General features: G+C 42.8%; 1 protein-coding gene across 5 annotated transcripts; it reads left to right on the forward strand.

Annotated features, from left to right (window-relative positions):
* mphosph9 (M-phase phosphoprotein 9) lies at nucleotides 1-27843 on the forward strand. 5 transcript variants are annotated; one of them, XM_083983397.1, is made up of 24 exons: nucleotides 1-115; nucleotides 1289-1560; nucleotides 3119-3266; nucleotides 5949-6038; nucleotides 7285-7817; nucleotides 8713-8878; nucleotides 8987-9059; nucleotides 10031-10134; nucleotides 11210-11326; nucleotides 12401-12885; nucleotides 13790-13939; nucleotides 14151-14238; nucleotides 15028-15243; nucleotides 16443-16490; nucleotides 16584-16648; nucleotides 18446-18547; nucleotides 19335-19562; nucleotides 20118-20314; nucleotides 21317-21601; nucleotides 22793-22913; nucleotides 24279-24364; nucleotides 24879-25099; nucleotides 25655-25726; nucleotides 27648-27843. In XM_083983397.1, the coding sequence occupies exons 2-24, from the start codon at nucleotides 1325-1327 to the stop codon at nucleotides 27747-27749; spliced, it is 3933 nt and encodes a 1310-aa protein (XP_083839523.1). In that variant the 5' UTR covers nucleotides 1-115; nucleotides 1289-1324; the 3' UTR covers nucleotides 27750-27843. The 5 variants fall into 5 exon arrangements, with proteins under 5 accessions (XP_083839523.1, XP_083839526.1, XP_083839524.1 ...); XM_083983400.1 differs by having other exon boundaries at nucleotides 20118-20287; XM_083983398.1 differs by having other exon boundaries at nucleotides 8990-9059.

Consider the following 27843-nt stretch of genomic DNA (forward strand, 5'->3'; position numbering starts at 1 on the left):
GATCTCTGCACTGCAGTAGCCAACCAGCAACCAGCAACAACCAGCTAGCCAACTTGTCTCTAACCCGCCGTGGGAATAATATGGATGAAGAAATAATGACGGTACAAGTCAACGGGTAGGTAACGTTAGTCGTTTTTTATTTTTTATTTTTTATATTTTATTTCACAGGAGCCACACACTCTTCGGTTGTTACGCCGCGTTGGCATTTCCATCTCTCGCTGCGTTAACCAACTTAGCTCAACTCAGCTAGCGGAGCTAACTTAACCGTTTGAATCGGCTGTCAGCGGTAGCAGCAAAGCAGCGGTTAGCAGTTAGCAGTTAGCCGTTAGCTCGGTAACTAACCAGCCGGAGTTCGCAGGGAACTTTAACCGACGCTGCCGCCGCTTGGACACCGGAGCTGAAGCGGCTAATGCGGTAGCAGGTGTAAGGTGATAAACGGTGCGATCCCGCTGCTGGTGCTGCTGCTGCTGGGGGCTAACGCTATATATCTCTCTGTCTGTGTGTGGGTGATATTCTGCTGTTAATCGGTTACTTTACTAAACCAAACCAAACCAGGACAGTTTAAAGATCACACAGTGTTGTTGATGTTATTTACAGTCTGCGGTTCAGACGGGCTGGAAGCTCAGGTCATGGCTGACAGACAGATAGACAGAAACAGAGACAGAGGAGAGGATGCTAAAGCTCATCAGTGACACACTAGCTTGAATCTCCGTGTTGTTTATGTTTTCATAACTGTGGTTGATGACAGATCAGTATTGGCAGATAATGGAAAATAAAGTAATCAATGAGAGGAGAGGAGAGGAGGTTATACAACGGTGAAAGTGATTTATGTAAGCAAGTCTGGATTGATCTGGTCTTGACTTGGTGAACCTGCTGGACTGATGTTGGCCAGATGTGTTCTTGTATCTGTCAGACTTTATCTGTTGATAATCTCAAGTGTATCTGATAATCAAGTCCAGGTTTGATGATGATAAACGAGTGAATTTGAACATAAAGTGACAGATTCAGTTTAAACTTTGAATCTCAGCCTGTAGTTTTTGTATGATTGTGTGTGAGTGGTTTATTGGTAGTAAAACAGTTGTTTTTTCTGACATTACTGAGTGGTTATGTTATTTACATTGCATGCATCATATGTTCTGTTTGTAAAATCTGTAACTTTTGCTGTCATATAAATATAAATACAATATTTCACTCAAAATATTCAACAATAAAGGAGCAGAAAATGTAAATACTCACGCTCGGTCCCTGTCTCTGTCTCGTCTCGGTGACTTCCTCTCTGTCTCTCCAGCTGCAGGACTGACCCCCGCTGCATGGGCCCATAAACATGTCCACAGATGACAGTATCTCTGAGGATGTGTCCAGCTCGGGGGCTCTGAGCCACTGCCATGTCAGCGCCGATGGGGACGGGGGGAAGGAGAGCGAGACCTCTCTGGTGTCCTCGGAGGGGACGTCGGCCTCGGGGCTCGCCGTCTCCGAGGACAGGCACACGGCCTCCCAGACCACAGGAGGCACTGTGGAGAGCCGGCCCATGGACATCACACCAGCATGCAACAAGATCAGGTGCAGTAAACACACTGTAACCATGGATGTATTATATTAACGACTGTAACGCACACAATGTAACACACTAACACATAGTAACACACTATGAACTAGGGTCTGACTGATCTAATCATCTCATTATAACTATTAGAGAATAATCGCTAATCGTTAACACTTTTTTCCCACAAATAAAGTGGGAATACGCTTTATGTTTTTGCACATAATTTTGTACGTGATTAATTTTTGAAAAGATAAACATTGAAGAGATTCGTTACGTTTTGTTAGAATTGTTCATATGCTGCTCGGCCCCACACAACAATTTATGACAATAAAAATTATTTGAAAATAGTAAAATGTTCTGCCTTTAATTTATTTAAAGGGACAACGAGGAGTTTTGGAAAAGCGAAGCGTTTTCACACTACATTTATGAGCCTCCGCGCGCACCGTAAAATTCTTTGACCGGCGCAAGACGGACTCATGTTTTCATTCATCAATAATTAAAGTCAGAGGTTCAAAGAGGTTCACATACCGTCGTAGTTCCGACTATAAACGGCGATTCGGCTGCGTTATTCTCATGACTCGCCACGAAGGAAACGCTGGTCGGCTCGACCAGCATTTCCGCCACCACTAATAATAACAAAATAACGATAGAGACAGAACGACATATTGATCGAAAATGGGCCCATTAACAAGTGTGGGTAGCGGAGATTCATCCACATTAACGTGAGACTTTTTTATAACCGAATAGAAACTCCTCGTTGTCCCTTTAATCTTTGTAACAAGTGTTTGAACTATATTTAATGGATCAAAAGCAGCTATTTGTGGGGGAAAATGTAAAACTCAGTTATCGGGAATAATTTTTTATTCCCTAATATCGGCATCAGCCACAAAAAAATCCATGTGCGTCGGGCTCTACTATAATCACACTGCAAAGTTCAAGTTACAATTTCTTTTATTTATTATTCATGAATGTGTTCAGTCAGGTACTAATTCTTGTGTATTTAATCTATAATTAAACATGTGATAAATTCAGAGATCATTTTGTATTTTCATGATTTTTCCTGAATGTAGTTTATTATTTTGTATTGATTTGTGAATCAAAATCGAATCATTTCAACTCTAGAGGGGAATTTAAATGTTTCATCACTTATAAATCATATCAAATTGAAGTCTAACTGTTTCAATTTTGCGAGTTTCCATGAACTTTACTTTGAATTTGTTCAATTTTAGCATCTTTACACGTGGTCGAAAGTTTTACTAATAGCCTGCAGCCACATTTAGAGAATCGTGTGAGTGTCGACTGTATAAAACGAGGCTGAGTGGATTCTACTTCGATCTTGCTGAGACAAAAAAAAATGTTGCAGCATCATCAGATTTCAGTCTTTACAGGAGTTTAGATTAATACACATGTTTCCTCCGTGTCTTCAAAGTGCTTACTGTTGTGTTAATAGACCAATTTGTTTTATATAAACCCTCTGCCGCTCCAGAGCCCATGTGTCTGTATCTGCTCCATGTATAACAATAGTTCACCATCACCACCAAGTGTGTGATTTATTGTCATGTGATTCCTCTGCAGGAGTTTGTGTCTGAGCACAGAGGAGGCGTTTGAACAGGGGAAGAACCTCCCGTTCATCAACCCCAGCTCCCTGGAGACGCTGAGGGCGCTGGTGCAGGAGATCCAGAGCAGCGGAGAGACGGACCCCGAGATCTGGAAGGACTGTGAGGTGGGAGACGACCACACAGTTACAGTTACAGTTACAGTTACAGTTACAGAGTTCAAAATGAGATGCAAAGTGCACACTGATGGTGACGGGGAAGGTGAAGTTAAGGGGTGAAGCTGCTGCTGTGGCAGTTGTTCTTGTGGCGCTGCATTTGGCAGCTGGCAGCCTCATTTCTGGGCTGTCACTTTTATTTTTTGTACAGATCACACCTGACAGTAACGCACACACACACACACACCGCTCCACACTGCAGCTGATCTTTTCAGACACAGGATGTGATTTGTAGGGAACAGACAGACGACTCTGACGTGCTCCAACAACACAGAGGCACTTGGCTGCAGAGTTCATCAGGCTTCAGGCTTTTTGTAGTTCACATACCTGAGAAAAAAAACAACTCCCTTCTCTCATTATTTATGTGTGTCCATTATGTAAATGAACGTATATGGCACACACAGTGTTGTAGCTGCTCTGCTGTACATCTGCCCCCCCCCCCCCCCCCCCCCTCTCTCTTGGGAATTTACATTTAGAGAACGATTCTGGTTTCACAGCTGCTTCCTTCAGCCCGGCACACATACAGCTCAGGACTCACAGCCTGTAAGATGCTTTTTAATATTTGCAGCTAACGATTATTTTCAATATCGATTAATCTGTAGATTATGTAAATTATTAATCGATTAGTTGTTTGGTCAAAAAAATGTTAAAGGGATAGTTCAAATCAGCGGTTTTACATGAATTTCCCTCTAAAACAACTCTGTCTGGTAACGTTGTGTTATTATCTCATAGCGTGGTGAATGTGCAGGTCACAACTTGTCCACCAGAGCGTTTTGGAGTTGTTGGATTGTGTATTTGATGAGTTTGATGAGGGAAACCAAGAAATCCCATGAGCCTCCGTAGCGTAGCTCTGAGCAGCTCACGGCTCTGCTCCGCCGTTCTAAAAATAGCTTGCACCGACAATTAAAGGTAACGAACCTACTGCTATGACTATAGGGATTATGGCAATGGGCCAATTTGCCAAAATGTTGAACTATCCCTTAAAAAAATGTTGAAAAACATCAATCAGTGTTTCTCGAACCACAAGACAACGTCCTCAAATGTCTCGTTTTGTCCACAAACAAAGGAGATACTTAGTTTATTGTCATAAAGGAACAAAGAAACCAGAAATATTCACATTTAAGAAGCTGAAATCACAGAATTCTGACTTTTTTTCTTAAAAAACTACCGTACTCTAACCAATTATTCAGAGAGAGACAGACAGACAGACAGAGAGACAGACAGACGGGGGGAGAGAGGGAGGGGTGAAGTCTCTGTCTGGACTGATCTGGGTTGTTGCTGTTGCAGACAGTCGTGTGGTTTGTTCCCTCTCTGCTCCGTTGCTCCGCTGCAGCCCGGTGGGAATCGATTTTTTTTTTTTTTTTAATGCAGATCAGATCGCCACAATATTCACAGCCTCCTTCAGTTTACTAATGTGTTATTGATCAGTGAAACCTGATTTCCATCCATTTCCATGGATCTGAGCATCACACAGAGAGGACACAGGACAGACTGGGGGAGCATGGATCTGTTTAATGCTCCGTCCGTGTATCGACATGTTCACACTGGTCGGGCCGGTCCAGGTCCACACACACACACACACAGATAATGAACTTCACAGTGTGTTGATGACCTTTGTTTTGGGTGTAGGAAGTATAAATAACTGTTTTCTTAATTACTTTGAACAGACAAGACCGTGCAGGACAGAGGCTGCGATGTCTCACCAAACTAAAACTTAGTTTAGTTTAGTTTAGTTTATTTATTTATTTCATTCATTTGTCAAACATAAAAACAAAAAATAAAATAAACAGTGACAATACTGTAACTCTTGAATGAAAGGGGGTAGAAAGAAGCGAACTTATATTGTCTACCCCTTGTTACAAAGAATTAATTCACAAATTAGATAAACTGATAACAGGTTGAATTAGTTTGGTTCACATTCACACTGCCCCAGCATGTGACTGTAAAATTCACAGTGTGTTATCACCCTGCCAACAGACACACACACACACACACAATCTGAGTGTGTTTTGTATTATGAACTCCCCCTGCAGTCGGGTTTAAAGACACAAAACTTCTCTCTCGCACTTTGAATAATAATTAATCTGTTTTTTCCACAAGAATGAAACCACAGCTGCTCCGTCGGCCTTATTTAAAATCCAGACATCATGAATTATGCAAATGTTGTTCGCTTCAAACGTTGAGCTGCTGGACACAAAAATATCTCTGTCTAGAGGCTCCACTGGAGTTTTCAAGTGTTCAACATCTCACTAGTTTTTTAAGTTTTAAGTTTTGTCCTCGACCACGACCACAACAACGAGCGACTTCCGAGAGATTTTCTAACGTCACAAAATTCTGCTCATGAAAGTGACAAACTGAGACTTTGAGGTGAGCGCAGAGAAACTTCACCTTCAGGACGAATCTGTCAAACATCCGTCATCCTGCAGCGAGCAGCTCGGACGTCAAAGTGAAAGAACAAGGAGCGGAACCGATTTTTTAAAACGTCCTTTGTGGTTAGTTCAGCTTCATTAGGCGATGTCCTTAAAGAGGAAAAAGTCCAGTTCTCCAAGACAGAGATGGAGCGTCAGTGTCTGAGTCTGTGAGTGATGATGATGTGATTGGTTCTGATTGTGTGTTTTTTTTTTTTTTAATCAGGGCCGATGGCTGCATCTGTTTCAGCTGGTTGAGAAGCAATACCAAGAGCAGATCCTGGCTCAGCAAGAACAATACCAGTGCCAAATACAGGTGAGCCAGCGTTTAGTCACGTCCCGTCCTCTAAAGCCGTGAGTCTCGACCTTTTTGGGACAAAGACTGGACCTCCTGCATATTTTTATTAGCAAAAGTCCCAAACCACCAACTTGACAGAAATAAAAATATCCTTTTTAATTGCATTGTTGCATATATATTGACGGTTCTGAAGGCAAGCCGACATGTTTGTAAAACTAGATCTAATTCAAAGTCTTGCGCGAGACCCAAGTTGACGCTCGGTGTGTTTACGTGCAGTCGGAAGCTCCCGTTTGTGTCATAAACACAGGAATATCAACTCTTGACTTGCTTGAAGTAAACAAACTTCTCGGTGCATGTTTGAGTAGCCACCTGACACTGTCTGTGGGAAAAAAATTACGGCTTTGAGGGATGTAAACAGCCTAACACCTCGTCCTGGCATGCAGCGAGCAAGCGAAACGGCAACGAAAACTCGCGTGAGGGTGTCCTGATATGCAGCGTGACGATTTTGTCGCAAGTATATTCTATTGGATCAGAATCCAAACCAATCAAATTATAAAGGGACGTAGCTACACAAACTTGCAGCGCTATTTTGAGATTCCTGGCATTTCCTGGTTGCCGTTTTTCACATCTTTGAGTGTGTTTTTTCCTCTCATATTCTCCTCTCTCTGATAACTTGCTTGTCAACAGAAAGCAGCGTGGACTTATCAACCAATAAGAAGTGTTTAGGGGCGGGACACCGCCGCGAAATGTCATCCAGATGGAGACAACGCCAGAGATAATTTCAGGGTTGAGCGACATCGCTGGACGGGGCGATGTCGCTCGTGGCATGTCAGGACAGGCTGATTGAAAAGTACGCATTCTAATCACTTTCCCTCGCTCGCTCGCGTCGCTGTCGCGTCGCTGTATGTCAGGACAGGGTGTAAGCAGCGGAACTTCAATCCACTCCCATTCATCGCTGCCGTGGCGATGCGGGGACAGACACAACTACCACAAAACAGGAGCAATTAAACTGAAAATCTTCAGATTCCTTCTTTTGGACCTAAAATGTTTAGGAAAATACAGCCCAGAGTTGAATTTACCCAGAATTGTCCTTTAAGTTCAGGAAGTAGTGGAGCTACGCATAGAGCCCGTTAGCTTAGCTCCTGCAGTTGAGGCAGTAAAGATGCTCTGGTCATTATTTTAATAAAACGATAAATGTGCCCCTGGTAGAGAAGCGTCTCTCCCTCCACTGACGCCACGCTGTGTTTTTTCTTTCCCTCCACAGTTAATTCAGGATGAGATCAAAGCGCTGGTCCAGCTCCAGAACCGCCAGGCCAGCGTCCAGCCGCCCTCGGACTTCTCTCCCTCTCCAGTGACCAAAACCGTCGCCGACACGAAGGACTACATCTTCCCTCTCATCTCCGCCGCCGACTGCACGCTCCCCAAGAATGCACCCAGCGACAGCGACAGCCTGGCGGCCCCCGCACACAGCCCCTCCTTCAGCTCGCCCTCGCCTCCGCTCCACCACAGATCGTCGGAGACCGCCAACCCCGGGGGCGAGGAGCGGGGCGAGGAGCGGGCCACCACCGTGCTCAGCAGCGGCTACGGGACGCTGTCCGCCTGGGACACGGCGCTGGAGCCCGCCGGGTCTCCGGGGGAGGACGAGGACGACAGGGAGAAGCACCACTGGGCCTCCAGCTTCCAGGAAACCACGGAGACGACGACGGTGATGATGGGATGTCAGCAGGACTTCTCGGAGGAGAGGACTCTGGGTGTGGAGGAACTGAACCCGTTAGTCTACCAGCAGAAACTCTCTGGGTACGATGTCAGCAAGATGTGTGATGTGCGATGTGATAAATAAGCAGATATTCAGGTGTTCATATTAAAGGGATATTCCAGCGTAAGTTTAACCCGTGGTCTAACGCACCATGACACCGAGTACAACCCCCCCTTCAGAGATCAAGTTTACCAACCGCTAACTTCTCTAGTTGTAGTGACTTCAGCTCAGACAGCCAGATAGAAACACACTGCTGTCTATGGAGCCAAGAGCCAACCGCCATCAAAATAGCCGCTTATAGCCACAAATAATCCTCAGAACAGCACCGAACTACATCAACAGTACAAATAGGGTCCCATCCCATAATACGACGCATCAAACATCTGCTGGCTTTGCCTGGTAGAGACGAAAACACAACTCACCCTCTCTCTTCTAATATAGAAGCCCTGACGAGCCGATTACCGAAAAGTAAAGGGTCCTGTGACGTTTAGTTCCAAAAATGCACAGTTCACTGCCTGTGATAGTTTGAGCTCAACTCAACTCTGTTCATTTCCCTGTCGACATTCGATAGCTGCGTTTCCATTGCAGGTTTTCGCAAAATAAAAGCGACATTTCAAAAATTTAGAAAAAGTATATTTCCTATTTGCAGGTGTTTCCATTGAAAGGTGTTTTGCGAGTGAGCCGTAATTCTCATAAAGTCTAGTCTCGCGACTATTGGGAACTATTGTTTGGTTATTCACACGGATTGTTATTAGATTAGTTCTGTGAAGGGTAATTGTTGATATATACTGTTCCATTTCTTTCATAAACACAGAGAAATTAGTTTTTTTGTTTGTGAATTGTGCAGCTCTAGTCCTGATTTAACTTTAACCTGCAGAAATGACTCAGGCTTCCTCAGCTCTGTTTTCTAAAGGCTCATATTTCCCCTCTGACCAGGACTTCTTGTGTGTCCAGCACCAGCCAACCTTTGACCTCGTGGGCCCAGAGGCAGAAACTCAGGCCCAAGAAAAGCAAAGCAGGACCAGCTTCGTCCCCGGAGTACCAGGAGCTTCCCCGCAGCTCCAGACCAAACCCCCTGGACAGCTCCGACCCCCCGGACCAGGTAGGACAGAGGAGAGTGTTTCACCACTGCTGAATCTGAGCTGCTTTTTCTTCTCTGCTCTGTTTGTCCTCATTCTGACCTCATCCACTTACCTCTGTCTGGTTTCAGCAGCGAGCGTCCGGGCCGTCGTCCAGCACTTTCTCCCTGAGGAGGAGCGACAGTCTGATGTCGGAGGCATCAGGTAACGACGGGTCAACAACACAGAGTTTAATCACAGAGATGTAATGAACAACACAGAGAGAGAGATGGAGCTCTGCTGTAGTTACATGAAGCCACAGTATGGTGGCACTGTCGCACCAGTGAGGGCATCATCCAATGTCATGTCTGGGTTTAATGATTATGATTAATGAGCAGCTGAGACCCAGATGGACAGACACAGTTACAATTATATATTATTATCTGTTAAATGCCGGCACACAGCAGCAGGTTGAAGCTCAACTCTGCCTCAGTGGATGATTCAAGATTCAAGATTCAAGACTACTTTATTAATCCCTTAAAGGGCAATTCCATTTGGTGGCTCGCACACCATGCTCATAGCACAAACACAAACACACAAACACACAAACACACACATAACATAACATAACATAACATAACATAACATAACATAACATGACATAACATGACATAACATGACATAACATAACATAACATAACATAACATGACATGACATGACATGACATGACATGACATGACATGACATGACATGACATGACATGACATGACATAACATAACAGAGACACCAGAAAAGAAAGAGAGTTGGCAGCTGTGTGCAAGTCTGCTAGTTGCATGTAAGAAAATGAATAAATACATAATTAAAAATGGGAATTCTAATAAATATCACCATTAAAAAGTACATCTCTAAAAAAGAAATACATAAAAGTACACAGTACCCAGTGCACACCACGGGCATCACACAATTTCAGTTAATTTACATAGTTTTGTTCAGCAGTCGGACAGCGGAATGAACAAAAGACGATGATGTTGTGTCCCAAAGTTTCTTGTTGCTTTTTTGACTCTTACTCAGACTCTGTAATGATATTCTTTATTCATAGGACACATTTTAGATTTAATAATAAACTAATTAAATTATTCAGTCGGGTTGAGTAAATAATAAATTCTCTATATTTTGTCTCTCTGTGTGTCTCAGGTCTGACTTACTGGCGTCTGAATGAGAGCGATCTGTACCGGCCGCTACCGGACACCTTCGACAGCAGCACCTTCCTCCTCCTGCAGGAGGCGCCCATCAGCCCCGTGAGTCAAACACCACACGTCCTGTCTGACTATGGGATGTCCCACTCATCCACTTCCATGTCAGAAGTTTGAACTAGAGATGCACCGATGCAGCTTTTATAGGCCCGATGCCGATACTGATACCTGGGCTCAGTGTAATTGGTCGATACCCGATATGATCTGATTGTGTTTTGCAATGCAGTCACCAACCCTCGCAACGTTTCCATTACAGATGTTGCAAGTAGCTGTCAAACTTGTTGGTGCAGCAAGCGTGAAATACTTCCACACAGCCGACTCTTTGGCTCCCTGCTGTGTTTGTTGTATATTGGCCTGCTGCGCGTGCTGCTAACATGTGATGTAGCACCTGTCACATGCATAGAATTGAAGTGAAGATTGGATCAGCCCCATTATTCGATACCAGATCAAGCTATTTAGTCAATATCCGGGCCGATATCCAATATTAAAACACAATTCCAGACAAAATCAACCTGGGGCTCTAGTTTCCTAATATTTTCGGTCTAAAAGAATGAATCTGAAGCTCCTGTTTGATTTATCAACAAAGGAATATCAACTCGGAGGCACAACATTTTCGTAGCAGTAAGATTAACTTATTGGCTATTGTTTATTCTACCTGTAAACATACAGAGCGCATCAACTTGACTCTTGTGCAAAACTTGGTATTCCAGCTCTGTTTACTTTCTTCAAGTGAACAAACTAAACAAAAAAATTGTGGTTTCGTGTGATGTAAACAGCCTAAGATCGGTCTGCTCCCATTATACGCTGCTGTGGCGATGCAGGGACAGACAGAACTACTGCAGAACAGGATACATTAAAAAGAAAATCTGCAGATTCATTCTGTTAGACCTAAAATATTAGGAAACTAGAGCCCCAGGTTGAATTTCCCTGGAATTATCCTTTAATATCGCTTCAGTGCATCTCAAATTTTAATTTTTTGTACCTTAGACCAGCAGCTGGAACATCTGTAGATCTTGTGGACGTGGTCACCTCACCGTGGAAGCTTCCTCCTTCTCCTCTGATGATGTTCCTTCATCTTATAACCTGCTCTTGGTCATGTGACCTCTGTGTCTCTCTGCAGACTCCGTCTCAGGAGCGAGGACTGTCCCTCAGAGAGATCTACCAGAACAAGCAGAGAACGGAGAGCAGGCGCTCCGACTGCGAAGGATCAGTCACGTCCAGTCCTTCATCACCACGGGTAGAAAGGAAACTAATACACTATGGTCTATATGTCATCAACTTTAATGGATGTTGATACGCAGCAGTATTCAGGGGAATCACTGGAGAAAACTGTGCTAATAGAAAAATGAAGTTGTAAACTGGATTTTATCTTGAACCAGACAATACAACTAACTATTTCATGTCCCCAGGTTTAAATTTTTTCTCCCTCTCTTCCATTTTTTAATTATTCATTATTGAAATGGGAAATGAAATAGAGTTGGTCTGTGCACACAATTAACCTGCTGTGGAATTATTATTATTCACACATTCATTATTCAAGTAGATGGAAGAAAATGTTGTCTGTGCCGTTTTCTCCTTTCTATATGTTTTGTATTAGTGTTAAAGGGATAGTTCAACATTTTGGCAAATTGGCCCATTGCCATAATCCCTATAGTCATAGCAGTAGGTTTGTTACCTTTAATTGTCGGTGCAAGCTATTTTTAGAACGGTGGCGCAGAGCCGTGAGCTGCTCAGAGCTACGCTACAGAGGCTAATCAAACTCATCAAATACACAATCCAACAACTCCAAAACACTCTGGTGGACAAGTTGTGACCTGCACATTCACCACGCTATGAGATAATAACAGAACGTTACCAGACAGAGTTGTTTTAGAGGGAAATTCATGTAAAACTGCTGATGTGCGTTCCCTTCAAGGACAGTTTTTCAGCAAGCAGTCTCTGTATTTACCTCTAAAACAACTCTGTCTGGTAATGTTGTGTTATTATCTCATAGTGTGGTGAATGTGCAGGTCACAACTTGTCCACCAGAGCGTTTTGGAGTTGTTGGATTGTGTATTTGATGAGTTTGATGAGGGAAACCAAGAAATCCCATGAGCCTCCGTAGCGTAGCTCTGAGCAGCTCGCGGCTCTGCTCCGCTGTTCTAAAAATAGCTTGCACTGACAATTAAAGGTAACGAACCTACAGCTATGACTATAGGGATTATGGCAATGGGCCAATTTGCCAAAATGTTGAACTATCCCTTTAATATTTATTTTTATTTGGCTTCAAGAGGTTTTTTTTTTTTTTTTTAACCGTCCGTCTCTTCTCCAGGTTTTGACCTTGGACCCGGCGGCGAACACGCGTCAGTCCGACCGAACCTCCGGCTTCACTTCGCCCTCTCGCTTCAGCAGCCCCTCGTTCGCCGCGCAGCCCCTCCCTTTCCCCAGAGTGGAGACCCCCGTCACCCCCGACAGCATGGCCGAGGGCAGCCACAACCCCGCGGACACCGACTGCAACTCGGACACGTCCAGCGTCTCAGTGGCCGGGCCGTCCTCCTCCCCGTCCAAGACCCAGGCGCTGTGGGGGAAAGCCTCGCGGGCCGTCCTGTCTCCCTCCCCGAGGAGGAGGAGGAGCCACAACCACAGAGGCAGCGAGGAAGAGGAGGAAGAGGAGGAGGAGGAGGAGGAGGAAGGGGGCAGCCACACCCACACCAGCACCCTGAAGCCTTGTTCAGCCTCTGGTGCGACTCAGCGACCTCGGGGCAGTCCACACATGGCGCGGGCTTCATCTCTGGAGGATCCTGTCGTCCTGTCGCTGTGAGTGAAGAACACACAAAAACACACACACAAACATACGGGTTAAACACACTGCACACACATAAAAAGGTCACACACTCTAACATTTCGTTGGACCACCTTTAGCTTTGATTACGGCACGATTTCCTGTGGCATCGTTTCAATAAGCAACATTTATTTCCGTCCACAGTTGCATTCATTTTTCAAAGATTCTGAATGGGATTAAAGGACAATTCCAGGCAAATTCAACCTGGGGCTCTAGTTTTCTAATATTTTAGCTCTAACAGAATGAATCTACAGATTTTCTTTGTAATGTCTCCTGTTCTGCAGTAGTTCTGTCTGTCCCCGCATCGCCACAGCAGCGTAGAATGAGAGCAGAGTAGATGGATCTTAGGCTGTTTAGGCTGTTTACATTGCACAAAACAGCTTTTTTTTTTCACAGACATCGTCAGATGGCTTCAAATCTAGACCGAGGGGTTTATTCGCTGTAAGAAAGCAGACATGATTGTAAACGGAGCTGTAATACAAAGTCTATAGACCCAGGTTGAATTTGCACAGAATTTTCCTTTAACCCAATTTTAGTAGTCTCAGTTTTATTTGCCAATAATTTGACCCTTCTGAAACAGTTTAACATCTTTTCCAAGCTAATGTGTCTTCAGACATGGTTGTTTAAGAAATGAGACTGCATCAGTCAAGGTTAAATAAGTTGTATCAAGCAGTAATGATCCAATGGGAGGCTCTGACCTATTAGCTTAGTCAAATCCAGGTGGTGACTTTTCTTTTGGACGGGCAGTGTGATTTTATTTATCTCAGACTTTTTGAAAATTAAAAGATGCAAAAAGTAAAACCCTGTCCTCAGCAGTGATGAATAATTTGTTTCTGTTTCATCAGTTTATTCCTCTTTTATCTGTGCTGTTGCCTTCAGACTGCGTCAGAACCTGAGAGAGAAACACTCTCGACACGTGGCCGACCTGAAAGCCTACTACGAGTCTGAGATCCAGATCCTCAGAGACAAACTCAAGCTCAGAGATCTGCCCCAGGACCTGGAGAGGAGCAACCAGGCGCTCGCTGAGAGGTCGGTCTTCACGTTGTTAGACTTAGTCTCAGTGTTTAGTTTCTTTTTTTCTCTTTTTAAATACATTTTTATCCGATTTTCCCTCAAAATGATCTAAAACTTATCCAACATAAAGGTGATACACTCTAACACAGGAGGATATTCTAGCTGCTGCTGTGTTGGATCCTCTTTATTTAGATTTTAACACTATATTGATGTTTTTTTGTTACAGGTGTAAACATCTGGAGAAAGCTCTGGCTGAAGCCAACAGTCGCGTTCAAGAACTGGAGGCGACAAACAGCACACTGGAGAAGAAACTGGTACCAACCCACTCATTACTTAATTTAACCAACAAAGCAAAAATCCATCTACACTCATCAATATAATGTGTGTGTTTTTTTTTAAACGTACCATTTCAGGAGGGAGAGTCTTTTTATTTAATGAAAACATAGAATAAGTAAAACTCACATCAAACACCTCAGTGTCACTGAAAATGTTAGAAAATGTCTTAAATTCTGCTCATAGAGTTTTAAACACATTAAAGTTTCAGATTTTAATTTGTGAAGTTTTAATTTCACCCCTGACAGTTTCATTTCTGAGTCGGAGAACAGAAACTTTTATTAGTTCTGTGCAGAATACAACAGAATGAGTTAAAAACACCAAAGAAAGATCACATCTCACACTTTAAACTTTTGAAAACAGATAAATATAAAGTGTGTCATTGATAGCTGCACAAGCAGATCAGATGTAACTTTTTACAGTGGACAAAATAATATCACTAATTTCCTTAATTACTATGATTATAATAGTTTAAATGACCTTCCTGTGTCTCCCAGTTAATTTTTGCCATCTCTTCGTGTTTGGTTCTAAAATTTTTCTATATTTATATCTGAAACTCATTAAACACAATCTGTAGACTAATTAACTAATTAATTTAGTGTGAAGTTTTGCATGGACCCTAATTAAAGGGTCCTAAATGAAGCTCAAGATGATGGATTAGGTTATGTTGTAACCTAAAAACTCTGGACGCCAACAAAGTCTCAAAGCTGAACTTTTGAATATTACGTCAGTTAAATACTCACCGCTGCCCTTCGTCCTGTGGTCGTCAGGCCGAGTGGCCGGAGCGCTTCGCCGTGGCGGGCGCCACCATGAAGTCTCTGCAGCAGCGACTGGAGGAGAGCAAACGGTCGGGGAGAGAGAAAGACGCTCTGACGGCTCGACTGAAGAGCCGCGTCCGGCAGCTGGAGGAGGCGGCGCAGAAATCCTGCAGGGAGGCCGACGAGAAGGAGGCGAGGAGGGAGAGGGAGTACAAGATGCTGCAGGACGTGAGTCACTACACTCTGAATCTGCTCTGACTTCCTGTATCATCTGTCATTTCTTATCTCTTATACAGTATATGAACCAAATTCTGTACAGAAAACACACAATGGCTTTTGGATTGATTGATTTTTAATTGATTTGTGCCGTTGTATATAAATCTGTTCCGTTCAATGAGCAGAGTTGCTGTGTTTTTAAAACATGTCTCTTTTATTTCATTGTATTTCATTACTGTCACTAAACTACAGGAGCCCAGAGTGGACATATTAACTTAAAGCAGAAGTAAGCAATCCGGTTGTTTTAGCTAACTTCTTGTCAGCCGATAGAGTTAACAGCCCCCGCCCTCGTCATGGATCTATTGGTCCTCGTCCCTACGTCACCACATTCACACACAGAGAGGACCGCCCCTTTATGCCGTTCTCTCTCCTCATTGGATAAAGGTTGTAGGATACAAGGAAAGTTTTCTCCTGGGCTCAGAGCAGAGTGACTGACAGACCCGTGTTTCAGACCAAACACTCTATAGAAGTGATTGCTGTCGGAAGATATAACTATTTAAGACTTATATTAACACAAACATTACGCTTACTTCTGCTTTAAGAGGACTGTGTTCACATGGTACTTCCCTGACAGTAAAATAGAAAAAAGGATCTGCTCCGTTTTAACGAGGGATGAAGGAATATGTTTTTATCTTTATGTTTCATTTTATTTTTTGTCTCATCGTTGGTTCTTGTTCTTCTGTTCTGGTGAAAATAGAAAATGTGACTGAAACACAGTTTTCTGTTCTACTGCTGCTCTGCTGATCAAAAGTAGTTCAGTCAAATCCACTTATAAAAACATTGCACACTTTTTATTGTTGTGTTATATATCAGTTTTCTGAGGGATATACAATTGGAAAAGTGTGAGTGAGTTTTGACTAACTGTTGGTTTCTGCTCCAAATTGATTTTATTAATCAGGATTAATTAGTCCAACAGGAGTTAATTACAGTGAGACTCGGTCTGAAATTCTCAGAGTCAATTTTCAGCATTTTTTTGTGGATGTTTTGAAACACTGGATGTTTTAACCCATAATATATTAAAAGTTGGTAACTCTGAGCCTGTAGCATCCTGGGAAAACAACAAATAAACTAAAAGAAATAATTCCAGGTTAAAAATCAGAGCTTCTCTGTTTGATCGAACACTGAACATCTGTGTCGTTGTGTTTCCTCAGCTGCTCGGAGAATACGACTCTCTGGTGAAGGAGCACGAGGGAGCGAAGGTACCGAGTGATTATATACCGTACATTTATTTTATGAGCTGTGAAACATGTAAAAAAAAGAAAAGACCTGTCAACACGTTTCTCCACCTGCAGAACAACCTGGTGTCAGCCGAGAACAAACTGGTCGACGCCCACGACCAGATCTCTGATCTGAAGAGGTGAGTCAACAGGAGTTCAGTCAAATGTTAGAATGATGTCGCAGTGAGAGTTAAACATAGATTATATCATAAATGAAATACACACTTTTGATTATAATGGTAACATAACAGTAATAGGGCCTACACATTTTATGTTCTCCGTCACTATATAAGCCTTCATACACACATTGTTACACTACAACATCTTTAAATCAGACTTCTGGGGGTGAGAGAGGAATAAACACAGAAACAAACTGGATAAATCTACAAAATAAGGTACAACTCGACGGAGGATGTGTTACATTGCGTTCACACCGGGCGCGAGGCGAATTTTTCGCGCGATAAGATTACATACAAAGTCAATGTACAGATGCGAATGGACGCAAATTTGTGCCGGCGGTGCGAATGACGCAAACAGGCGAAATTCACCTGTTCGCGCAAGTTCAAAATATTGAACTCAAGCGAAATATTCACACAAATGCTGCGAGTAAAAACAAATATTCCAGCGGGCAAACTCGAGCGAGTAGAGTGAGGCGAATATTTTACTCGCGCCCGGTGTGAACGCACTGTTGGTGTACGATGTGATCGCATGTCTGTCAGACCGTAGCAGCTGAAAATGTCCTAATTAAATGTCCATCATTTTAAGAAAATAGTTTCCTGGAGCCATTTTTTGTGTAGATGTTCTGGCTGCGTATTTAAAATACAGACCATAATGTTCAGAGCAGATCTCGTGGTGAATAGTGAAACCATAGTTACCGGCAGGGTTCCTACGCAAGTATGGAAAGTATGGGAAGTATGGAATTTGATTTTATACATTTCCAGGTCTGGAAAAGTATGTAAAATGGAAATTATTGTATGGAAATATATTTATATCTTATCTGGGTTTGGTCTTATCTGAAGTTATCTGGGTTAATTATTTTTGTATGTGCTACCTATAGCTAAAATCTCCTGGAAATTATTTGGTTACATAATGGCATACACATTAAGAATACAAATGAAAACAAATGATTAATTGCATGATTTTTTTTTATATAATGCACAACTATTTACTCAAATATCACAAATTATTTGAATTTTTTACCAAGAAATCTGGAAATTAGGGTCTGGAAAAAGTATGGAATTTGGAAATTTCAAATGTGTAGGAACCCTGGACCGGTGTCTCTGATCGTCGGCTTCAGCTTCGTCACGTAACGTCGTCATCCAGCGGCTTAGACAATCTTTTAAAAAGGAGGAAAGAGGAGTTCATCTTCATCAACAGACGATGCTCTGAGGCGACGCAGCAACTTTAAACCTCTGCACCATCAGCTCTGCCTGCACGTTGGCAGCAGCAGCAGCGGCGCTCGGACTCCTGATCGACCGAGTGAGGAGTCGATTCAGCGGATTCACAAAGTGCAGCTCAACGTCAATACGTCGGTGTCACAGGAAGGTTTAAACACCGACTCAGCTCGAGACGAGGCCGAGGCCGAGGCTTCGTCAGAGCCTTTTTTTAATAAGAAACTTCTTCATTCAGCTGATTCTCTCGTGCTGAGTCGAAGCTCAGATACTGATCAGAGAAGTCCTGACCCGAGGCGTCCTGTCAGTCAGAGAGACACACAACACTCAAACCAATGGAACAGCAGCACCCTTTCACAATAAAAGCACTGTTTTAAAAAAAAGAAAAAGGATTTAATGCGAACATCATTAGTGACTGAGCTTTCATCTACTGCCTGTTCCTGCTGCTTCACATATTCTGTGCACAGGTCGTCTGAGTCGTCTTAATTACCTGTCTCCTCTTAATTATATCTGTATGTGTGCGTGTGTGTGTGTGTGTGTCCTCAGAGTGATTTCCAAGCTGGAGTCTCAGGTGAAGCAGCTGGAGCACGAGAACCAGGCCAGAGCTCGTTTCTCCTCCCACAGCAGCACTCAGCCTTCAGGAGCAGGGTGAGAGCTGCTACACTTCTCCTATGAGCACTTCTGTCTTTATTCATTTATAACTACAGATTCATTTGTATTGTAGCTTTTTATATATTAAAGGGATAGTTCAACATTTTGGCAAATTGGCCCATTGCCATAATCCCTATAGTTTTAGCAGTAGCAGTTAGTTTGTTACCTTTAATTGTTGGTGCAAGCTATTTTTAGAACGGTTTCCCTATTCAAACTTATCAAATACACAATCCAACAACTCCACAACGCTCTGGTGGACAAGTTGTGACCTGCACATTCACCAGGCTATGAGATAATAACAGAACTTTACCAGACAGAGTTGTTTTAGAGGTCACCTGGGCTCGACTCAAAGGTGCAGATTTGAAACTTTCTCCAGTTTTTGTTTGATTTTGACAGACCAGGTAAAACTGGATGATGATATGATTACATTTATCCAAGTGTAACAGTGCGATGAGCTGGGCAGGCGTTTACAAAGCAGTAAAAAGTGATGGAATCAGCTGATTCAACTTTGATGTGACTTTTGTGTGTTTTTGGGCCAAAGATGTTAATAAAGTTGGTCAGAGGGAAAAAATAATGATCTATAGATGAAGTTGTGCTGAAAAAAAATATACCAAATATGTGTATGGTAAATATTTTTTTATGTGGTGTGAAATGGCAAAATTAAAAGTATTAAAGGGGTAAAGTAGATCCCTGCCCGGCGTAAAGTCTTAAGTGTTTTTATAATTACAAAGAGCTGGAAGTGCCGGTGTGATGATGTGACCGTTTCCTCCTGACGTGTCCACAGGCTCTACCACCATCCCGACCTGCTGCTGTCGCCCAGTAAGTCCAGGGTGGAGCCCGACGTCACGCGCAGGAAGTCGCCCTGTTCTCCGTCCGACCAGATGAACGGCAGCAGCAGCAGAAAATCCCAGTTCTCTCAAACTAACCTCAAGAGGTCGTTGTACACAATCAGTGACCAGTCTCCAGGACCTGGAAGCTCCGTGGACGTGTCGTCATGCGCCGGGAGCTGGAGGTGAGTCGCCGCCGTCCTTGTTGTTTTTGTTTTGGGTGAGGTTTTTTTTAGGTTATTTCTGAGGTTTCTTTTGTACGGTGTATATAGGTTTTTTTTTTAGTTGTTTTAGTTTTTTTCTGAGGTTTTTTTTAGGTAGTTTTTTTCTTTTGAGGTTTATTTTTTAGGCATTTTCTTTTTTTTGAGTCTTTTTAGGATTTTTTAGTTTTTTTTTAGGTTTTTTCTAAAAATAAAAATAAAAAAATAGGTTAGTTTTTTGAGTTTTTTCTGAGGGTTTTTTTATCTTGGTTTTTCGAAAGTTTTTTTTTTTTTTTTAGGTTTTTTTCCCAAGTTTTTTATTTTCTGAGGTTTTTTTTGAGGTTTTTTAAGGTTTTTTGAGTTTTTTCTGAGTTTTTTTTTTCAGAATTTTTTTAGGTTCTTTGAGTGTTTTTTTCTGAGGTTTTTTTTCCCTTTTTTTAGTTTTTTTTTTAGGCTTTTTATTTTTTTTATTTTTTGGTTTTTTTTTTTGAGTTTTTTTCTGAGATTTTTCCAGCGACTCACTGAGTTCCGGTTCTGCAGGTGCGGTTCTCCTCCAGAGTGTGAGCAGGTTCTGCCTCACACCCGACACCAGGACCTGAGCCCGAGCCAGAGGGAGGCCGCCCGCAGAGACTCCAGCGTCGCCATGGCGCCCATGATGAGGGCCCTGATAGAGCTGGAGGAGACCAGAGCCACGGAGAGCAGGGCCCCCTGTAAGAACAGCTCTGCCCCCCCCCACAGTATGACCAACACTCACCCACAGCATCCAGGCTCAAAGTCGGCTTCACTCCAACACAAAGTAGATCCCTGCGTTTGGAGACTTTAAATAAACTTAAAGGTCTAACTCGCCCCCCCGTCAGGCTAAGCATCGTTTATTTATTTATTTCAAATCTGTTTTTATTTATTTTAAATCAGTTTTTATACTCCATTGTACCAGTCACAGTGGTACGGTTCAATGTGCAATGGTGACATCTTTTGATCAACACATAGGGTGAGGTCACAGATGTCTTTATCATCACCTGAAGCTAAAAAAACAACTGCCAACTGTCATGACATGCAAACTTCACGTCAGATATAGCAAAAATATCCTTTTAACAGTAAAATTACAATCACAATTTTATCACAATTTTTTTTTAATATATATATATTGATTTTAACTATTGGTCTTTGACTATTTTGCAAGTTACTGAACTGTGCAACCCAACTATTCCTCTTCTCAAGTCTGATTGGACAAGTTGCCACATCAATGATATGAAGGAAGGCGTGTAAAAGCAGCCTGGTGCTGCCGCTTCAAGGATACAAGCGGACGTTCATGTTGCCGGTTCATTTATGAGAAATCATCCTGCAACACTCTCAATCAAACAAAGTGGGGGATGAGAAATCTGTGGCACTGCCTGTAGTTCGCTAATTTAAAACAAACACACAGCGACAAATGACCTGCACTGAGACTGTTGTTGTTCTTTCACTTGAGTTAATCGACTGCTGTGTGGAAAACCACGCTGTTGTCCGGATCGAGGAACTATGAACTGAGCTGTAATGGAAAAACCATCATGGTTCCTCAGGTGGTTTACTGATGAACTGAGGTTTGATCCGTGACATTGGCTGCACGATCGGTTGTTTTTAATCCAACTGATGAAGAGAACAGTTCTCATTAATAAATACAGGCAGATGAAACAGTGAATGTATGACTGAATGTAACACGACGTGTGTTTTTGAACCGTTGTGTTGTCGTGTCTCTTCAGGGATCGGCAGCCAGAGGACCACGGTTGGTTTCATGGAGCGGAGACACAAAGAGACGATCCAGGAGCGAGTCCAGGCAGAAAGAGATGTGGTGAAGCCAGGAGGAGGAGGTGGAGGAGCAGGAGGAGGAGGAGGAGGAGGAGCAGGAGGAGGAGGGAGGAGTCAGGGAGGAGTGGAGCGATCTGCAGGGCTGCTGAAGCCCCAGAGGAGTTTGTCTCCAGAGGGAAACAGATCGTCCTCTCTTCCTCCTCCGGCACAACGAAACATTCCTGCTGCTACGACTCCCAGTATGTTCCTCCCTCCCTCACACACACCTCACCTTAAAGGGATAGGTTAACATTTAGTCAGATCCTCTTCTCACCATAATCCCTATAGTCATAGCAGTAGCTTCATCATCTTTAATTATCGGTGCATGTTGTTTTGAGATCGGCGGGACAGAGACGTGAGCTGCTCAGTGAACACAGTGGAGGTGAACGGTACAGGTCCCCTGTCCCTCATCAAACTCATCAAATACACAATCCAACAACTCCACAACGCTCTGGTGGACAAGTTGTGACCTGCACATTCACCACGCTAGGAAATAATGATGTATAATTATGTAACATTACGACACATGAAGCAAATACTTTGAACTACTTTGCGCTTTTGAAATCCCTCCGCCCAGCAGTCGTGTCTAGAATGTAGTTCCGGCTGCATTTGCCTCTAAAACAACTCTGCCTCGTAATGTTGCATGATGATCTCGTAGCGTGGTGAATGTGCAGGTCACAACTTGTCCACCAGAGCATTTTGGAGTTGTTGGATTGTGTATTTGATGAGTTTGATGAGGGACAGTCATGATTGACAGTTTGTTGTGACGCCTCCCTGATGACCTATGACCTCGCACAGGGTCGTGATTGGTCGGGGTGATAGTTGTAGTAGTGTTGACAGTTACCAGTTTATGCCGCTACGATGGTTTAATCTGATCATCATGAAAGACAAAATGTCGTCTGAACCCGGCGTTACCTTCACGTCTCCTTGACGACCCTCAGACAGTCTCTTATTTTGAAAAGTTCACCTGAACCCCTCGCTGCCCTGGTTTTTAAAAAGTTTCAAGCTGCGTGTATCTGCTGAGGATGTTCAGTGTGTGTTTCCATCTGAACCTGGTTCAGTGTGGATCCTCTCTGAGCTGCAGATGTGCTGCCAGCTGTTGCTCTGTGGCTCCTCATCCTCATTAAAACTTTACTTTTATACCAGATTTAAGAAAACAAACAACAATGAACACCTGTTTTCTTTACACACTTGTATGGTTTTAATAAATAAACCCTTCAAGTAAAGTAAACCCAGGTTGTGACTGATGAGGAGGAATCCTGTTTGTTTAATTAAACTGTCTTTTTAAGCAGCTCACTAACAAACTCTCTGGAGAAGCTGGTTTCTAATTAACTCTGTGTCGGCGGCGTATCGAAGTTTTAATTAACTCAATTTCTTCATTTCATTTCTAGCGAAGAGAGACACGCTACTGACGCCGCTGTCGGCCCGGTCCAGTCCCAAACGCTGCCCCACGGAGAACTACTCGACCGCCTTCGGCCACCAGATGCCCCGAGAGGAGCACCTGTTCAGGAGGTGAGAGACACGTCAGCACAAGTCAAGTCAAGTCAAACTTTATTTATATAGCACCTGTAGCCAAGGCGCTTAACAATTAAAAACAAATACAATTACAGTTAAATACATCAAATAAAAGCACAATAAAATAAACATAAAATATAAGAAACAATAAGAACTGTCATGATAAAACAATCAGTCAGTTAGGAGTGTTAAAAGCCAGGCAGAAGAGGTGGGTTTTGAGCAGGGATTTAAAATTTTTCTAAATTTGCAGCTGCTCTAATGCAGAATGGCAAGTTGTTCCAAAGTTTTTCACAGAGAGAGAGGGGTCAGGTTTATCTCCTGCACAGTTCACAGAGGAGATGAACAGCAACTCAACACATCGTCTTCATCTGTAAAACTTATCTGTCTCTGTCCAACGAGCTCTGGAGACAAAGAGAGTCTCGGTTATGAGACACTGGAGCTTCTCCACCACAGCTGTTGAAGTTACATCCAGAACTGTGCAAAGGTTTTAGGGACTTCAGATGTTTAGATGCGTTTGATTTATTCAGCAGCGACAACAACCTCACTATTTTAATTGACAACAAGAAGACTGAGTCCTGCAACAGACAGTAGAGCCCACCAACCCCATAGAGTCCTGACAGAAGACACTCATGTTTACATGCACAGCTAAGTCCAGCTCTGAGCGTCTCGTCAGAAAGTGGCGTTATGCGTTGTTTCAGTTAGTTGATACAGACCTTTTCCTGTCGACTATTTTGTCATGTACGAGCCTGAATAACTGGAAATAAAAAACTCAAGAGTTCCTGATCAGATGTGACGGCTTCAGTGCTGCGCTTTGTGTCATCTTTACTGTTGTGCAGCAATGTGCACACATGCATTGTCCAGTTTCAGTCCCATTAACGTGAACACATGCAGATGAAAACTGGTTTCTGATCTCATTATCTGGGTGTTTCAGTCTGATCTGGAGAAGTCCGGTAGTAGTCGGACTAACCCCCTTTTTTCATGCACTTCAGTCATCCGGTTCTAGTCGGATTGAGGCGATTATTAGTTTTTTTCAACTCTCATGTTAACGTCCTGAGCTTCAATCCACACAAGAACCAAGGCCAGTTCTACAAGATGCTTCAACAAGCTGCCGGTCAAAAACCTGAAAAAAAAAACTATGCAGGTGTGTGGAGGAGAACACAGAGCGTTGTGGTCACATCACATGATGATCTGATTCAGGTTTCTTCTGTCGATTGAACCTTGGATGTTTGAAGTTGATCCATAAATAAAGACGGTTCATGAAAGAATCTTCACTTGTTTACTTATAGTGCCTAAAATCTTTGCACAGTACTGTATTATTATATATTATATTTAACATAAACTCACTGTGTGTGGTGTCTGCAGGCTGGATGAACAAGGCGACCAGAGACGTCACTCGTCCCACAGCAGCAGCCCCAGGAAGAGACTCCACTTCCCGTCAGCAGACGATGGTAAAACATCTGAACATCCAAACATCTCACTGATACACTCACATTATTCTATTAAATATTAACAAACACAAACATCAGAGGCAAAGTGACGACGTCTCGGCCTCAGATCAGAGCTGGTGGCTTAGATAGAAATATAAATGAACACCAGATCAGTGACAATAAGTCTGCTGCTCTTCATTCTGCAGAACTGTAACTGTTTTATTGACATTTTCTACTTGTAATTTATTATTATTTAACCTGTTTGAAAACTTCCTTCCATCTCTGAGCCGTCATAAACAGATTAATCTCTCCATTACTCTCAGAACTGTCTGTGTCACTGATGTGAACTGTGAGAGAGTTGGACTCATTTCTGTAGCTATTTTGTAATATAACACCAGTTTATCTCTTCACGTTTGAATAAATCATCATATATTTTGCTGAGGTCAGATATTTACTGTATAAACCATGACTCGGCATCAAACCGTCACTTTATTCACTCTTGAATGATGAGTCGTCGTCTCTTGTCGTCCCTTAGACGTCCTCCAGCAGGACGCCTCCTCCCCCGGCAGCATGAACGCCCCCGAGGGCGCCAACCCCCCGCCGGGCTGGGAGGAGCCGGGCGCCGGCGGCCGAGCGGGGGGGGCGGAGCCACACGGCGACGGCCTGGACGACACGGCGCCGCTCTACCTGGACAAACTGCACTCGCTGTCCGAGGCCGAGAAACTGTTCGACGAGCTGACGCAGGAGAAGCTGCAGGTGGAGCGCCGTTTATTTATCACAGCAGCTGTGTGTGTGTGTGTGTGTGTGTGTGTGTGTGTGTGTGTGTGTGTGTGTGTGTGTGTCGTTGTGTGTGTGTGTGTGTAGCAGAGCGACTCTAATCCACCTGATCTCTGATGTAACCTGGACCTGATTGTTTTTATTCTGCCACTAAATGACGTCTATTTATAGAAAGTTCAAATACACAACCTGCTCTTTTTGGCTCCGCCCCCTCACTCTGTCCCCATAGCAACACACACACACACACACACACACACACACACACACACACACACACACACACACACACACCACTACCCCACTAATCTAATGAGTCCAGTGAAACTAGGTCACTCGGTCATGTGCTGGTTGTTTCATCAATATAATTATTTTTGTTAATTAATTATTAACCGTCTGTGTGTCTGTGTGTGTGTGTGTGTGTGTGTGTGTGTGTGTGTGTGTGTGTGTGTGTGTGTGTGTGTGTGTGTGTGTGTGTGTGTGTGTGTGTGTGTGTGTGTGTGTGTGTGTGTGTGTGTGTGTGTGTGTGTGTGTCAGATCGAGGCGGCGCTGAGCCGGATGCCCGGCGCCGGCAGCAGCAGAGTGAGTCTACAGAGCAGGTTAGACGAGGTGAGAGCTCCCACGTATTGATTGATTGATTTATTGATCGTGTTTACGTAACGATCGTCAGTCACAGGATTCAGTTTGAGGATAAAAAAATTAAAATGATCAAACTTGGTCATTTTTAATTATAATCTGACTTTTTATAGAGAAAACCATCATTAATAAATTAATTAACACAATAATGTTTAATTAAATCTCTGGTTCCAGCTGATCAGGAGATAATTATTGATAAATGAAGTATCTGCAGTCGTTTCCATCGTGTTCTGACCTGATTAACATCAAGTGTGTCGAGGGAGTTAAACTTTATTTGGACCTTTTTTTTCCTGCTCCCTCATCCATTAAGACCTTGTTTCCATAGCAACAGAGGAGAACAGTGTCTCCATGTGGACACTGAGTTTATATTTATGTTCCTCTGCGTTTTTATAACTAGAGATTCAAACTTTTGTCCACATTTAGACACAGATTTTTTAAAATATTTTGTCACTTTTCCACATCGAGGCGTCAGGTTTTATTTTTATTTCCTTCAAAATCTGAACCAGAAGAAGTTTGACACGTTTGATCTCATTGTTGCTGATCATCTTTTATTCATCGTCCTAATGGGCTCTGACTTTCTTCATTTGTTTAGTTTCTGAATCTCTGTGTTGTTTTATTCCTTTTTATGACGCTCACTGTTATTTCCTCTCTTCACTCTTTTGTTTCATTTTATCTCAGTTTTATTCATCTGCTCTCACAGTTTGACTTTTTATGCCGTCACTTGTTCCAACATCTACTTTTATTATCTCTTAAACCTCATTTTATTATTTTAATCTCATTTAACTCGTCTTTACATCTCAGTTCAGTTCTAATCTTCTCTCACTTTCTTATCAAGGCTCCTGTTCCTGCTTTGTTTTCTTCGGTTCCTGTTTTTTATTTTTTGTCAAAGCTCTTTGTAAATTCATGTTTTTAAAGATCCTATAATAAGATTGTTATTATTACAAAACATAAACATAGAAAACAAAACATAAGATGGACAAAAGACAAAGATGTGAAGCTGTTTTAAAGACTCTGAGATAATAACGTTACCAGACAGAGTTGTTTTAGAGGTAAATACAGAGACTGCTTGATGAAAAACTGTCCCTGAACCAGCACATCAGCGGTTTCACATGAATTTCCCTCTAAAACAACTCTGTGTGGTAACGTTGTGTTATTATCTCATAGCGTGGTGAATGTGCAGGTCACAACTTGTCCACCAGAGCGTTGTGGAGTTGTTGGATTGTGTATTTGATGAGTTTGATGAGGGAAACCAAGAAATCCCATAATGAGCCTCCGTAGCGTAGCTCTGAGCAGATCGCGGCTCTGCTCCGCCGTTCTAAAAATAGCTTGCACCGACAATTAAAGGTAACGAACCTACTGCTATGACTATCCACAAGTTTCCGAACGTCATCTATGGTCAAAACTGGCTTCCGGTTTGCCGGTTTGGTGGAATTTTACGTTTACGTTTCCATGGTTTTCAGTCGTTTTCATAGTTGCGGTAAACGCATGGATCTATTAACGCTGGCTTTTAAATATAATACATCCATGCTTTTAACACGGACCAATTTGTGTGATATCCACTGTTAAAAGCTGGTTTGATGATCCATGCGTTTTACAGATTTTCATTGAAAAAAAAAAAGAAATCCATGCATTTACTGCGAAACCATGGAAACGTAAACATAAAATTCCACCGGAAGAGCAAAACCGGCAAAACAGGCTACGTTTTTGACGTTCGGAAAAAGGTGGATAGGGATTATAGACAATGGGCCAATTTGCCAAAATGTTGAACTATCCCTTTAATCAAATTATTTAATAATAATGATTTAAACTCTCCATATGAAATTAAAAATGGTACCTACTGTTGTTGTTATGTTTATCATTGTTACTGATGTGTTGTCGTGGTAACCGTCCCCAGGTGGCCTTAGAGAACCGTCTGGAGCGACTGAACCGGGAGCTGGGATGGATCCGTATGACTCTGAAGAGGTTCCACGTGCTGCGTTCTTCTGCCAACATCTGAGTCGCACACGGCTACAACTGGCCTTCGCTCTGCTGCTCCTCCTCTTCTTCCTCCTTCTCCCTCCTCTCCTCCTCTTCCTCTTTTTCTTCTTCCT

Source organism: Trachurus trachurus, assembly GCF_905171665.1.
Source record: "Trachurus trachurus genome assembly, chromosome: 12".
Lineage (NCBI taxonomy): Eukaryota > Metazoa > Chordata > Actinopteri > Carangiformes > Carangidae > Trachurus > Trachurus trachurus.

Excerpts from the sequence above, each read along its gene's own strand:
- mphosph9 (XM_083983397.1), top strand. The coding sequence starts at position 1,325 with ATGTCCACAGATGACAGTATCTCTGAGGATGTGTCCAGCTCGGGGGCT. Across the intron at positions 8,879-8,986 it reads GCTCCGACCCCCCGGACCAG|CAGCGAGCGTCCGGGCCGTC; the intron begins GTAGGACAGAGG and ends GTCTGGTTTCAG. Across the intron at positions 19,563-20,117 it reads TCATGCGCCGGGAGCTGGAG|GTGCGGTTCTCCTCCAGAGT; the intron begins GTGAGTCGCCGC and ends CCGGTTCTGCAG.